Source organism: Microtus oregoni, unplaced genomic scaffold (assembly GCF_018167655.1).
Source record: "Microtus oregoni isolate MIOR12 unplaced genomic scaffold, Mior012 000062F_ref0000492, whole genome shotgun sequence".
Classification (NCBI taxonomy): domain Eukaryota; kingdom Metazoa; phylum Chordata; class Mammalia; order Rodentia; family Cricetidae; genus Microtus; species Microtus oregoni.
Window position 1 is genome coordinate 8,050,068 of NW_024543872.1, and position 15,700 is coordinate 8,065,767.

Below are 15,700 nucleotides of genomic sequence, written 5' to 3' on the forward strand. Positions count from 1 at the left end.
CCTAATGACCTGAGTTCCATCTCTGGAGCCCACAGAGTAAAAGAAGAAAAGCAATTTCCACAAGTCGTCTTCACCTCCACACGCGTACCATGGGCATTTGTACATGGATGTACACACATACAAATTAGTCCTAGATTATTGTGTGTATGAGTCCTGTACTCTAGAGACTTGCATTCATAAGGAAAATAGCCAACCAAACAGGTAAGATGCCATGTGGAAGCCAGCAAAACGACTCAGTGGCTAAAGATACGTGTGGCCAAGCCTTGGCAACCTATGTTCAATCCCTATGACCAGTATGGTACATGAAAAGACTCTTTCAGGTTGTCCTCTACTTCCACATGCCCCTGGCCCCATGTCATACGCACACATGTACACACACACACAAAATATAATTTTCATTTTGTTTTGTTTTTGTTTTTCGAGACAGGGTTTCTCTGAGAAACCTGGCTGTCCTGGAACTCGCTCTGTCAATCAAGCTGATCTGGAGCTCACAGGGGTCCCACTTCTGCTGAGTGCTTACAAATGTAATTTTTAAAAAATGGGGTAACTCACTCAGGATAGTGTTTTCTAATTCCAACCATTTGTATGCAAAATTCAAGATGTCGTTATTTTTTACTGCTGAATAGTACTCTAATGTGTAAATGTGCCACATTTTCTTTATCCATTCTTCAGTTGTGGGCCATCTAGGTTGCTTCTAGATTCTGGCTATTACAAATAATGCTGCTATGAACATAGTTGAACAAATGCCCTTGTAGTATGATTGAGCATCTTTTTGAGGTAACCCAGACCCAAAAAGATGAATATGGTATGTACTCACTCATAAGCGAATACTAGCTACAAACAAAGGGCATTGAGCCTATAATTCATGATCCTAGAGAAGCTAAGTAATAAAGTGAACTCTAAGAAAAACATATATAGATCCACCTGGAAAGTCGAAATAGACAAGATCGCCTGACAAAATTGGGAGCATGGGGTGGATGGAGAAGGGAGGGGAGAAGGGGAAGGCTAGGGGAGAAGGAGAGGGGTGAGGAGAACTTGAGGGAATGGGATAGTCGAGATGAAGGAAGGACAGAGATGAGAGCAAGGAAAGAGATAGCCTGATTGAGGGAGCCATTATGGGGTTAACAAGAAACATGGCTCTAGATATAGGAATTCACAAGGATGACCCCAGCTAAGACCCTAAGCAATAGAGGAGAGGGAGCCCAATCTTAATTTGCCCTGTAGTCAGACTGATGAATATCTTAAATGTCAACATAGAACCTTCATCCAGCAACTGATGGAAACAGAGGCAGAGACCCACATCGGAGCACTGGACTGAGCTCCCAAAGTCCAGTTGAAGAGTGGAAGGAATGAGAATATGAGCAAAAAGGTCAAGATCACGATGGGTTCACCCACTGAAACAGTCTACCTGAGCTAATGGGAGCTCACCAACTTCAGCTAAACTGGGAAGGAACAAGCATAGGATCAAACTAGTCCCTCTGAATGTGGGTGACAGTTGTATGGCTGGGGCAGATTGCGGGACCACTGGCCCTACTGCATGTACTGGCTTTTTGGGACCCTACTCTCTTTGGATGGATACCTTGATCAACCCAGATATAGTAGAGAGGGCCATGGACCTTCCCCAAAGCAATGTGCCTTAACCTCTCTGAGGATGGATGGGGTAAGGTGGGAGATATGTGGATGGAGTGAGAGGAAGGGAGGGAGTGGGAATTTGGATTGGTGTGTGTAATGAAGGGAGATAATTTGTTTTCTTTTTTAAATATATAAATAAAGATGGGGTGGGGTAAATGTCATAGAAATATATCAGCCGAGCTGTGGTGGCACACACCTTTAATTCCAGCACTTAGGAGGCAGAGGCAGGTGGATCTCTGAGTTCAAGGCCAGCCTGGTCTACAGAGTAAGCTCCAGGATAGCCAGGGCTACACAGAGAACACTGTCTCAAAAAAAAAAAAGAAGAGGAGAGAAAAGAAACAGAAAAGAAAGAAAGATATCAGTGAACACAGAAGACCATGATTAATTTCTTAAGAAAGAATGGAAGAATTGAAATTTGGGGTAGATATCAAAGAATCAGTGGCTTTTCAGTCAACAGACTCGGTTTTATGGACATGTTACTAGTATGCAGATTCTTATTCTTTGTCTTCTATTGGTTACATGGATCCTGTTCTTACCCAGCATTCAATAGTCAGTGCTGCTTGCCCATACAGATCCCTACTTTCCCCGTCTTCTCTAGAACATGGATCCAAAGGCTCCTGGACCTATGCTTCTTGGATTGCTACTTATAGGACTCAAATAAGTTCTTTTAATTTTACAGGTTCGGGCTGAATTGATTATCACGTGTCAAAGAGTGAGAAATCTGGTATGGGAACAAAACAAAACAAAAACCCGAGGAGCAACAGTGAAATCTCAGAGGCCACCCTGAAATCCTAAGTCACGCCAGTGTCAGACTCTAGAAAAATCTGGGTTAGCAAAAGAGTTGGGGCAAAGAATGCCCTGTATAAAGTAACTAAGACCTTATTAAAAAAAAAAGGGGGGGGTTCTCAAAGTGTCACATGCTCAGAGGAAACAAGGCGCCCTTCTCTGGGAACCCAGACTGTGTCCGTGGGGAAAGAGAAGCAAGTTGCAGTCTGGACTCCTCGCTGATCTCTTCTTTACTGCAGAAGCAATGTTACCGCTACCCTAAGCTCCCACGGCCACGATTTCCCCAGTGGACCATAACCTTGGGAGACTGAGCAGAACTGAACCTTTCCCCCAATTAAGTCACTTCTGTTAGAGCAGTCAGGGAACAGGAAAGGAGCTAAGACAGTGGCAAATAACAAAGAGAAAAATAAAAGTGTATCATTTCTCAATATGGGATGCGGAGACGGATGCTAAGAGAATTGCAAATTCAAATGTGGGGTGCTGGAGAGGTGGCTCAAGCGTTAAGAGCACTGGTTGCTCTTGGAGAGGACCCAGGTTTGGTTCCCAGCACCCACACTGTGTCTTCTAACTGTAACTCCAGTTTCAAGGGACCTGCTGCTGTCTTATGACCCCTGAAAGCACCAGGCAACATGTGCTGTCATGTACACAGGCAGGCAAAAATCTCATACACAGAAAATAAAACAATTCTTATTTTTTTTTTAAAAAAAAATTCAAATGTGAAAAACAATGTGAATTTTTTGTTGTTGTTTTCTTTCTTTTTTCTTTCTTTTTTTTTTTTTTCTGAGAGAGAAGGGTTCCTGACTGTCCTGGAACTCACTCTGTAGACCAGAGGCCTTGAACTCACAGAGATCCCTCTGTCTCTGCTTCTCAAGTGCTGGAATTAAAGGCGTGCACCACCGCGGCCCAGCTGAGAGCCAATTTCTTAACTTTAGTCACATTCCTTTGGAGTGTGTGTGTGTGCGTATGTGTGTGAGTGCATGCGTGTGTGTGTCCGCGTGTGTGTGTGTGTGTGTGTGTGTGTGTGTGTGTGTGTGTGTGTGTAATAAAGAGCAATCTGGTCTTTGGTCTAGATTCTTAGTACAAACTTCCAAAACCCCTGTAACTCCGTGAGCATTGAGGGCGTCTGTTCCGTTAATGAGATGGAAATGTGGATTTGCTTCTGTTTTAATTGAGGAAGCTGGAACAATCACCATTCTAAAATCTAATTAAGACCTGACCACTCAATATATTTATGCAAAGTTGCATAAGTACCAAACAAAATATTAGCAAACTGAATCTAATAAATCTAATTAAAGTGTTGGATCCAACATTACAAATGAATTACACATTTCCTAGGAATTCACAGTTGATTTATTATCTTACATTCTCATGCGACTCGGTACACTGATTGAACAAACAAGAAAAAATATGACCATCTAAATAGAGGCAGGAAATATACTTAATACTTAGTACCCAGTATGAAGAGATTAAATTTAAAATTTTAGAAGATTTTTTTTAATTAACACCAATTCTTGCTAAAATTTCCTTGATTTGATAAAGAATATTTAAAAAGCTACAGAAAACATTATACATAACTGGTGAATTACTGAAAACTTTCCTTGACTTAATAAAAGAGACAGATGCCCACAACACACTGCTCCTGAATATTGTACTGGAAGTCATATTCATAAATGAAGGCAAGGAGAACAAAGTCATAAATAAGAACTGGAAAATAGGTAATAAAACTGTTGTTATTTATACATAACATGATTTAGAGAATATTCCTTCAGGAGAATAGATTCAAAGTGAGAAACTTAGCAGGGTCCTCTAAGCAGATCATTATGGAAAGATGTTGTATTTGCGGGTTTCAGCATCATAAAATGGGATTTACAAGGGGCAGTGATGGCATGTATCTTTAATGCAAGCTCTCAGAAAACAGGAGCAGGTGGATCTCTGTGAGTAGGCCAGCCTGGTCTACAGAGTGACAAAGTGAGTTCCAGGGTAGCCTGGGCTACACTGAGAAACCCTGCCCCCTCTCCCGAAAGAAAGAAAGATGGTGGACTGCTTGCCTAGCACACCAGACCCCGGGTTCGATCCCTAGCACTAAAAATACATAGAAAGATAGATAGGCAATGGAGGATAGATAGATAGATAGATAGAAGACAGATAGATAGATAGATAGATAGATAGATAGATAGATAGATAGATAGAATGCCATACCAGAGCAGACAATATGTGCCTCCTGGTGAGCATCGTGACTTATGAAGTATGTCCTCTCTTCTCAACAGAAAACAAATTCCTCCTGGTTCTAGTTCATGTTGAGTTGCAAAAAATAGAATATTTGTCATCAGCCTATCTATGAAGGAAGGGGTTTAGTTGGCCTCATGGTTCCAGAAGTCTAAGAGCCTAGTGCTAGCTTGTCCTTAGCTCACGTGACGTCTTTGTACAGCTTCAACTCACAGCAGAAGCAGAGGAGCTGGTGGGTGCATGTGGAAGACAAAATGGATCCGACTCCTGTGGCAGCTAACCCAGTCCTCAGAGAGTAAGGAGCCCCGCCTGGGAAACCCTACCCAGTCTGCAAAGAATGGCATGAATCCCTCCTGAAGGTCACACTTGGCAACCCTGATCCCCTGGAAAATGCATATATTTCTACATGAGTTTTGGAAAAATCCCAAATTACAGGAAGTACAAGAGGCAGCAAAATGTATCAAATCACAACATGGAGGGGGTTTTTTAAATATTTTTTCCTAATTCAAAAATATTTTATACATGCATACAATAAAATATAATCATACCCACCCCTCCCCACTCCAACTTTCCCCACATACCCCACAACATATCCAACTCCCAACCTCATGTTTGCCTTTTTTCTTTATAACCCACTAAATCCAAATAGTATCGTCCTCATGTGCACGGCTGCACAGCATGGGTATTTGATCAACAAAATGTTGACGTAAACTCTAGAGAAATGTTTCTTTTATCCAATACTTAAATAAAACTATTAAAAGAAAAGAAAATATTAGAATAAAGAAGCATTCTGGCAAGAAACCTGGCTCTAGAGAAATTCCCAGGCATCCGCATTGATGACCCCATCTAAGACACTAAGCAATAGTGGAGAGGGTGCCTGAACTGGCCTTGTCCTGTAGTCAGACTGATGACTATCTTAAATATCACCGTAGATCCTCCATCCAGCAACTGATGCAAGCAGAGGCAGAGACCCACAGCAAAGCACTGGGCTGAACTCCCAAAGTCTAGTCGAAGAGTGGGAGGAGTGAGAATACAAGCAAAGAGGTCAAGGCCATGATGGGGTTACCCACTGAAACAGCTTGCCTGAGCTAATGGGAACCCACCAACTCTGACCTGACAGTGAGGGGACCAGCATAGGACCCAACTAGGCCCTCTGAATGTGGGTGACAGTTGTATGACTGGGGCAGACTGTGGGGCCACTGACAGACCAGGATTTATCCCAACTGCATGTACTGGCTTTTTGGAGCCCATTCTCTTTGGAGGGATACCTTGCTCAGTCTAGATAGAGTGGGGAGGGCGTTGGTCCTGACTCAAAGCAATGTGCTAGACTTTGTGGACTCCTCTCTGAGGAGTGAATGGGGGGAGGTGGAGGGGAAGGGAGGAGGGGAGTGAGTGAGAACTGGGATTGGTATGTAAAATGAGAAACGAAAGTTTTTACTAAATAAATAAATAAATAGAAAGATACTGTTGCCAGGCGGTGGTGACACACACCTTTAATCCCAGCACTCGAGAGACAGAGGCAGGCAGATTTCTGTGAGTTCGAGGCCAACCTGATCTACAGAAAGATCTCCAGGACATCCAGGATTACATAGACAAACTGTGCCTTGAAGAACCAAAAGGGAAAAAAAAAACTAAAACAGACAAACAAACAAACAAACAAAAGTCAAGGAAAAAATGCATCAGAAATGTAGTCATTGTTTTGCCTGGAATGAGCAATGGCCTAAATTTGATCATCACTAACATACACACAGACACCCAGATGATCACATGCTCACACACACTCACACCCCCCCCACACACAAATTCACACAAACAAAAAATGCACAACTGACTTGAATAGGCAGTTTACAAAGGAGACTTTCCAAACGACTGTTAAACCTGAGATGTTGTTCAATGTTATTATTTATCGGGGGGCAGGGTGGGGGATGCACATGAAACCATAGTGCAATACCACACACTCACTGGAGTGACTCAATAAAGAGGTGGGCATGCCAAGTCTGGGGAAGATGGCAGGACTGTAGGAGAGCCAGCCGCTCATGGTCTGCTCAGAGGATCGAAGACTCAGAAGAGGCGTGATCTACTGATGTTTCAAACACACAAACAATGTACTCAGACAATCCCTCTCCCACTGGAAATAGACACTTGCAATTCACTCCCTGAGACCTTCTTTGTCTTGTCATATGGTTATAAATCTTTCTTCGTAAGACAAGCTCACCTACCATCTGCCTCCCATCCATGCGATGGACAATATCCACACCACTCTTACTTACCACATTCTTTTCCCTAACTTCCCCAGAGTTAAGTCATATGAATGCTTCATTTCAGCTGGAACTCCTAGACAGCACTTCCCCTATAACTAGTAATTCTTCCTCAGTGTCTATTTGATAATAGATCCTAAAGCTACTTCTTTCTTCTTTTTCTCCTCCTCCCCTTCGACTCCTCCTTGGCTTTGTCATCGTCTTTTTCTTCTTCTTCATCTTCTTCTTCCTCTTCTCCTTCCCCCTCCTCCTCTTTCTCCTCCCTCTCTTCCTCCTCCTCTTCCCCCTCCTCCCCTTCTTTCTTCCCCTCCTCCTCTCCCTCCTCCCCCTCCTCGTCCTCCTCAACCTCCTCCTCATCCTCTCTCCTCCTTCCCCCTCCTCCCCCTTCATCCCCCTTCTCCTCCTCCTCGTCGTTGTCGTCGTCGTCCTCCTCCTCCTCCTCCTTCTCCCCCTTTTCCTCCTCCTCCTCCTCCTCCTCCTCCTCTTCTTCTTCTTCTTCTTCTTCATATTCTTCGTATTCTTCATATTCTTGGTATTCATTGTTTGAGACAGAATCTCTGTTCAGTCCTGGCTGTCCTGGAACTCATTATGTAAACCAGGCTGGTCTTGAAATCAGAGAGATCCTCCTGCCTCTCCCTCCCAAGTGTTGGGACTAAAGGTATGCACCACCATACCCATCCTAAGGCTTCTTGAAGTGAATTAAGAGAAAGACAAGGCAGGCAGTGCTGGCTCATGCCCTTAGTCTCAGCACTTGGGAGGCAGAGGCTAAAGAATCTCTGTGAGTTCAAGGCCAACCTGGTCTACAGAAATCAGGAGAGCCAGGGCTACACAGAGAAACTTTGTCTTGAAAAATCACAAGAAAGAAAGAAAAAAGAGGAAGCATCTATTAGTAATGTCTCAACTCCCCTCTGCCCTCCATCCAGGTCCTCCTATGGCCCAGAGAACAGGCATTCAGACAAACCTATAGGACGTCAGCATGGGGAGAAGTGACTTGAGAAAGAGTGGTTATCACGTACCTTTGTCTTGGCTGCCACCTGGCCCTTGTTCTGATACCTAGAAAACAGTATCCATGTACCAGAAACGAAAAAACCAAGTAACACAAGGCTGAGATACGCTGGCAGTAGGGCAGCCAGGCCCCACACTAACGCCATTCCTCAAGCCTATGCCCCCTCTCAGCTACAGCTTCTGCCTTTATACTGAGTTTCCATGACATCACAATAGGCCCTGCCAGGGAAAGCCAGGCTGTGGGCACGCTCAGGTACCAGCTGAGCCCTTCCCTGTGTCTGCCCGTGGCTCTGAGAGCTCTGATATCTAAAGCTCAGGGAAGAATCCATCTGTGAATCTCCTAGGGTTCAGCTAGGCAGACTTGTCATTAAGGGAGGCGTGATGAGGCAGACTTTCAAAGGTCTTCCCAAATGACTTGTTCTGACTCACATTTTCTTTGGAGCCGGTCACTGGTCACTGTCAAGTTTGGACTGGGTCTATGGCCATAAATTGCAAACTGCAGGTTAGAACACAGCCCCAAGTGGAATCTAAGAGAGCTGGGATAGATCAAGTGGGATCCCTCAGGGACTTGGAGGTGCTTGGTTTTCTAGGTTTGCAGGTCTCCATATTTCCTAATTGCTGTTGCCCTGACACACTTCACTCTGAGCAGTGGCCTTAAGAGAGGATCGACGGTCTCATTGCCCAGATCAGTCATTATACCACCCATCACTCCATCTTCCCTAGAGTCAGTGCAGTGCAAACAGGATTGATGTGATCATTGATAAAGAAAATGCTTTTCTTCCTCTAGAACACTAACAGACTACTGCCTAATAGGCACCGTTTTAGGAGACTAGGTCTTTTCCCCACAGGGTCTTCCGTCTATAGGGGCAGCACAATTAATATTCTTGGGAAGCCCACTAAAAAATAATAAATAAATATGGAGTGTGTGCTTTATGAAGCGCTGTGCAACTCCTACAAGGATTTTAATCATCAAGAACTCTGCCCTGTACCCTGAGCACCGGGCAGGTGCTAGCCACATAGCATGCATGTATGTACACCAGGGGTAAACCATCCTGGAGTCCTGGGAAATAATTAGCAATGAAATATCCCTTCGGGTTCTTAAAACATTTGTGTGCAGTTCAACAGGAACCCTTAAAGATTTGCTTTTCTTACTATTTTAAAATGTGTGTGTATGCGTATGCATGTACGAGTGCAGGTGCTATGGAGAGGGGCCGAGAGGGAATCTGCAGGGACAGGTGTTTGAGGACCACACAACATGGGTGCCGGGTACTGAACTTGAGTCTCTGCAAGAGCAGCCTTCATTCCCCACCTCTGGGCCACCTCCAGCCTAACAAGGAGCTTTTAGGCCCTGTCATTTACATTATGATGTCAGCATGTCCCTTGAGGGTTCAGGAGGGGAATTTTTTTTTTTTCGAGACAGGGTTTCTCCGTAGCTTTTTGGTTCCTGTCCTGCAACTAGCTCTTCTAGACCAGGCTGGCCTCGAACTCACAGAGATCCACCTGCCTCTGCCTCCCGAGTGCTGGGATTAAAGGTGTGCGCCACCACCGCCCAGCCAGGGGGAGAAATTTTATCCCATAGTGAGGCATTAAGAGAGTAGGAACTTAATTCAACTACATAAATAGCTGTTAATTATTAAATAAAATAATGTTTACTATTTTATCTAATATTTTTACTTAACATTTTTGATACAGGACCCAATTGAGCCTCAAATTCTCTATGTAGCCAATGCTGGTCTTGAAATTCTTCCTCTTTTTAAATTTTATTTTAAATTTTTTAAAATTTATTTTACATATTAACCACAGTTTCCCTTCCCTTCTTTCCTCCACTCCCATCCCTTCCCCTGCAACTCCCTTCTACCCCCTTTTCCAACCTCTCCTCCATTCAGAAAGGGAAGGCCTCCCATGGGCTTGAACAAACTGAGCTCTTCCCCCTGCATAAAGGCTGGGCAAGGTAATCCAGCATGGGGAATGGGTCCCCAAAAGCCAGCTAAGGGCCAGGGCCAGGTCCTGATCTCACTGCTAGGAGCCTTACAAACATACCAAGCTACACAACGGTCACACGCACGCAGAGGGCCTAGGTCGGGCCCTGAACTTCTTAGTCTTTCTGCCACCACCATCCCAGTCCTGGAAGGGCAACCTAAGCACCACTAGCCTGACTTCAACTACGGTGTTTAAAAATGGGGCCTTTCAGGGGAGATTACGCATAAAATTATGCAAGCAGAGCCCCCATGGCCTAAGACTGCTAGCCTTAGAAGGGGAAGAGATGAAAATGGACATACGTGCACACATGTGCTCCCTATCTCTTGCCATGTGACAACCCTCTCTGTTCCACATCTAGACTTCACCAGCAAAAGGTCACCAGATGTGGCCTCTCAACACTGCTTCAACTCGGAACCAAAATAAACTTCTTTTCTTGATCAAGTAACCTCCTAGTCTGTACAGAAAAGATATCCTCTCTTTCTTAATTGCTTAGCCAGTCTCTCTATGTCCATTCGGCCAACTTGCATAGTGTCTATGGCTGCTTTCATGTCACTTTGTCACAGGAAAGTAGCTGTGCTGAAGGAATAGGTAGCAGCATAGGAAACCTTTATATGCCTTTAGGAAATATCTTTTCCACCAGTGCTGAGAGTTTCAGACCAGGGACTCACACACGCTGGCCAAGGACCCGACTACTAAGCTACCCCTAGTGAATGCCTTTTTACAAAGCACATTGATCACTTTTCTCTTTAGTGTGTGTATGTGTGTGTGTGAGAGAGAGAGAGAAAGAGAGAGGTGTGTGTGTGTGTCTGTGTGTGTGTGTGTGTGAGAGAGAGAGAGAGGTGTGTGTGTGAGAGAGAGAGGTGTGTGTGTGTGTGTGTGAGGGAGAGATGTGTGTATGTGTGTGTGTGAGAGAGAGAGGTGTGTGTGTGAAAGAGAGAGAGGTGTGTGTGTGTGAGAGAGAGAGAGGGGTGTGTGTGTGTGAGAGAGAGAGAGAGAGGTGTGTGTGTGAAAGAAAGTGAGAGAGGTGTGTGTGTGTGAGAGAGAGAGGTGTGTGTGTGTGAGAGAGAGAGAGGTGTGTGTGTGTGTGAGAGAGAGAGGTGTGTGTGTGTGAAAGAGAGAGAGAGAGAGAGACAGAGAGGTGGGTGTGTGTGAGAGAGAGAGAGAGAGAGGTGGGTGAGTGTGAGAGAGGTGTGTGTGAGAGAGAGGTGTGTGTGTGTGAGAGAGAGAGATATGTGTGTGTGTGTGAGAGAGAGGTGTGTGTGTGTGAGAGAGAGAGAGAGGTGTGTGTGTGAGAGAGAGAGAGTTGTGTGTGTGTGAGAGAGAGGTGTGTGTGTGTGAGAGAGAGAGAGATGTGTGTGTGTGAGAGAGAGGTGTGTGTGTGAGAGAGAGAGGTGTGTGTGTGTGAGAGAGAGGTGTGTGTGTGTGAGAGAGAGAGGTGTGTGTGTGTGAGAGAGAGAGGTGTGTGTGTGTGAGAGAGAGAGAGGTGTGTGTGTGTGTGAGAAAGAGAGGTGTGTGTGTGAAAGAGAGAGAGGTGTGTATGTGTGTGTGAGAGAGAGAGGTGTGTGTGTGTGTGAGAAAGAGAGGTGTGTGTGTGTGTGTGAAAGAAAGAGAGAGAGGTGTGTGTGTGTGAGAGAGAGGTGTGTGTGTGTGTGAGAGAGAGAGAGAGAGGTGTGTGTGTGTGAGAGAGAGAGAGGTGTGTGTGTGTGTGAAAGAGAGAGAGAGAGAGAGACAGAGAGAGAGAGACAGAGAGGTGGGTGTGTGTGTGTGTGAGAGAGAGAGAGGTGGGTGAGTGTGAGAGAGAGGTGTGTTTGAGAGAGGTGTGTGTGTGTGAGAGAGAGATGTGTGTGTGTGAGAGAGAGAGGTGTGTGTGTGTGTGAGAGAGAGAGAGAGAGAGGTGTGTGTGTGAGAGAGAGTTGTGTGTGTGTGTGTGTGAGAGAGAGAGGTGTGTGTGTGAGAGAGAGAGGTGTGTGTGTGTGAGAGAGAGGTGTGTGTGTGTGAGAGAGAGAGAGGTGTGTGTGAGTGTGTGAGAGAGAGAGAGAGAAAGAGAGAGAGAGAGAGAGAGAGAGAGAGAGAGAGAGGTGAATTCTTGACTGTGGCTTGACTCCTACATACGGAGGTCAGGGGGCAACTTGATAAAGTTAACTCTCTCCTTCTTTCCAAATATGTATTTTTTAGATTTAGTTCTTTTTATGTGTTTTGTCTGCCTGTATGTGTCTGTACCACATGTGTGCCTGGTGCCCAAGGAGGTCAGAAAGGGGCATCAAATATCTTGGAACTGGAGTTAAAGATGATTGTGAGCTGCCTGTGGGCGCTGGGAACTGAACCTAGGTCCTCTGCAAGAACAAGAAGTGCTCTCAACCACAGAGCCAACTCTTCATCCCTGCGCTCTCCCCTTCTGAGAATCAAACTCAGGTTACCAAGCTTGGAAGTCGGGGCCTTTACCTGCGGAGTCATCACACCAGCCCTGGGTATCTTTTCAGTGTGCTATACACACTGATCAGAGTGTTAAATCAATCAAACATTTATTCTATTATGCATGATTCAGGGTTCTTAGATCATTTAAACTCATTTAGCCTTTCCCACGCATAACATGCTATTATAGTCAGGACTGCGCCTGTTTGTTTGTTTTGTATAGCCCCGCCCACCCTAAAACTCTCTGTAGACCAGGCTGGCTTTGAACTCAGGGATCCTCCTGCCTCTGTATCTGAGTGTAAATCATGCACTGCCACTGCCTGGCAGGAATTCTACTTTTTATTTTGGAGTAATCACAAAAGCTGTAATAAATGTATAGTAAACCCATTTACCCTTGCTCCTCTATCCTTAATACCTTTTTTAAAATTTATTTTATGTATATGGATATTTTGCCTCCATATATGTCTGTTACCACATGTGTGCCCAAGAGAGTCAGAAGAGGACATCAGATCTCCTGGAACTGGAGTTATAGACAGTTGTGAGCAACCATGTGGGTGCTGGGACTCAGCCTAGGTCCTCTGCAAGAGCAGCCAGTGATCTTAACCACTGAACCATCTCTCCAATCTTACTCTTTTGTTTGTTTGTTTGTTTGCTTGCTTGCTTACTTTAGTTTTTGTTGTTGCTATTTGGGACAGGGTTTCTCTGTGTAACAGTGCTGGCTGTCCTGGAACTCACTCTGTAGACCGAGCTGGCTTTGAACTCACAGAGATCCGACTGCCTCTACCTCCTGGGTACTGGGATTAAAGGCGTGCGCCAACACTGCCCGACGCCAGCCCCACTCTAAATATCTTATAAAACTTTAGTACACTTGTCAACGCCATGAGATAAACCTGGAAGGTGGAGGCAGGAGGATCCAGAATCTAAGGTTATCCTTGGCTATACTGCAAATTCAAAGCAAACTTGAGCTACATAAATCCTATCTCAAAAAATAAAATAAAAACACTGGCGTATTTACTATTAACTGAGCCTCAGCCTTCACTTGGATGTCATGTTTTCCCACTGATGCTCAGGATCCAACCCATAGTACCATGTTGCTGGAGACCAAACCCCAGAGTCCTCTGAGGACTCCACCAGTGTTCAACCACTGTGCCAATAATAGAAGAAGAACAGCCCTAAATTTGTGTCTCTGTGATGTTCCCTGTATGCTTAGACTGAGATTATGCTGGTGGGGCAGGGTGGAAGTGGAGAATACACAGCTGTGGCATTTCCTTCTTATTCCAGCACGCCAAGAGTGACATGTTATTAACTTGTGATACTGGTCTCAAGTACTTTGTAGGGTAGTGCATGCCATATTTCTCTACTTGAAGTTATTATTTTCTTTTGCTCCTACTTTGCTTCTGGAAGGGGCAAATCTATAAATCTAACTCCTATTGGGGGTACGGGAACTGGCATGATTAAGTTCCATCTCCTGGAGGAATACTATAACACCACATATAGTATTTGAAATTCGTGAGTAAGAAAGATGTGTCTCCCTCTCACCAGATTCTATTTGTCCATTTATATTTATTGGTATGTATGCATGTATATTTATTTTGTACTTTGTATTATGACTCGATACTATTGTTATTCATTTTGTTGCTCAATTTTTTCCAGCTTTAGCTTTGAGAAGCTCTTCTGCCTGCTTGTCTTTAATATGTCTCATCATTCTGGAGTTCGGGGACCCTATAAACCAGAGCTCATCTTCCTGTGTCTTTCTCTCACTCTGTAACCCTCAGCCACTAACTAACAAAGGGACCCGTTCTTCCCTCTCCCATAAAGGATTCCATATATAATGTCTGTCCTCACAACACTAGGATCTAATCCATGCATTTAATCCAAAATGGATATAGGATTAGATCCAGGATCTAATCTGCCTTGAATTTAGATAGGATACTGGGCATTTTGCTGTGTTTGTGAGCCCATACATGGAACCAGGTTGGTACTTTCATCCCCTACCTGGTTCAAATTCCCTTCTTTGACCTTACAGACTCTAACATATTCAAGACCTATACAAGGCTGCCTAAACCCAGCACCACCTATGTTGTGAAAATAACAGCTAGCTGACCTGGACGAATGGAGTTCCATTTTTAGTATATTAGACTTCATGTACAGTCAGTATTCAACTGCCTCCTAAGCCAAATCCTCTTGGCTTTGATCCAGCAGATGGATACCCAAGAGGTCATTTGCTTTTCTCTTCAATCCAGTGGTCAGCTTTCTGTCAACATTTCGGGATCGCCGCTGCCTTCTCTGGTTGTTTTCCTCTCCTCAGATGTTTGCTTTCTCCAAAGAGTGCTAGTTATTTGGAGACAAGTTGTAGCCCATCTGTCTCTGGATAATTTTTGGAGAGAGAGAGAGAGAGAGAAAGAGAGAGAGAGAGCACTCTTGACATGAAGCCTCCAATTCACAATCTCCTACTGCCCCTCTCAGATGAAGGGATTACATAATGCACCACCACGCGTTACTCAGTTCTAGCCTATCTCCGAACTGCTTTAGCTCTGCCTAGAGCCCAGAATCCCCTAAGAAGTTCCCAACTCTCTTTTGTTCACTCCACATGCTGGGAGCTGTGCAGCCTAGTCTCGGATCAGCATAAGACTCCGTGTTCTACGGGCTTCCTCAGGGCAAGGCACCGGTGGAAACTCTCACTCGGCAAGACCAGGGTAGGAATTTGCAAAATTCAGGCAGCTTGCAGGTTCTTTTCTCTCTCATTATTTTGGTGATTCTTCGGGTGGTTTTTAGTTTTACTCTGTCAGCCACATGTGCAACAGCTGTAATTTCCCCTGGAAATTCTGCTCCTTTTTAAATATTTTCCCCTAATATTCAACAGGGGGCTAACGCTTCTCAAATCTCTTCTCTGGAATTGCTAACTACAACGCCCAATCCTGGGAACTTTTCTGATTCGATAGAAACAGGTACGCATGAGAGAACACCACTTTGAACGCTTACTCTGTCTCACGGTTCTAGAAAAGGGAGTGAGGCATGTGTACACAGAATGGGGGAAAGCCTTAGGGATTCACACAGTGCCAACTGTTGAGAGTAAGTTCCCTGGACACCACACATAGAAGCATTGGTAGGATCTCGTATGCGCCAAGAGGAAACAGACAATGCAAACTATAGGATGGAGAGATCCATCCTTACCATGCACAGGAGCTTACATTGGTGGGAGATGCATGGTACAGAGAGATGGGAAGAGCGCCTTATCAAAGTCTGCCTTCTACAGAGAGATCGAGACGTGGGGCCCTCTTGGAGGAAAAAGAACTGTATAAAAATACACCTTGCAGACATGAACCAATGTCTGGGTTTGAATATTGTCCTTAAAGCATTGTTTCCATGTCTGTTACTTTTAACTTCGTAACTGCAAGCAG

General features: G+C 44.6%; 2 protein-coding genes across 7 annotated transcripts in view; both read left to right on the plus strand.

Annotated features, from left to right (window-relative positions):
• LOC121439672 (intraflagellar transport protein 172 homolog) overlaps positions 1–3,113 on the plus strand; it is a 43,222-nt gene extending 40,109 nt beyond the window's left edge. The window contains exons 6-7 of one of the 3 annotated variants that reach the window (XM_041640244.1): positions 428–524; positions 2,312–3,113. In XM_041640244.1, the coding sequence (XP_041496178.1) occupies positions 428–512 (85 nt within the window). In that variant the 3' untranslated portion in view covers positions 513–524; positions 2,312–3,113. Of the gene's footprint in view, positions 1–427; positions 566–2,311 lie in introns of those variants that run through there. The other 2 variants (XM_041640246.1, XM_041640245.1) reach the window with 2 other exon arrangements.
• The window catches only part of LOC121439671 (fibronectin type III domain-containing protein 4), a 92,569-nt gene that overhangs the window by 45,059 nt on the left and 31,810 nt on the right, over positions 1–15,700 (plus strand). The window lies entirely within an intron of this gene.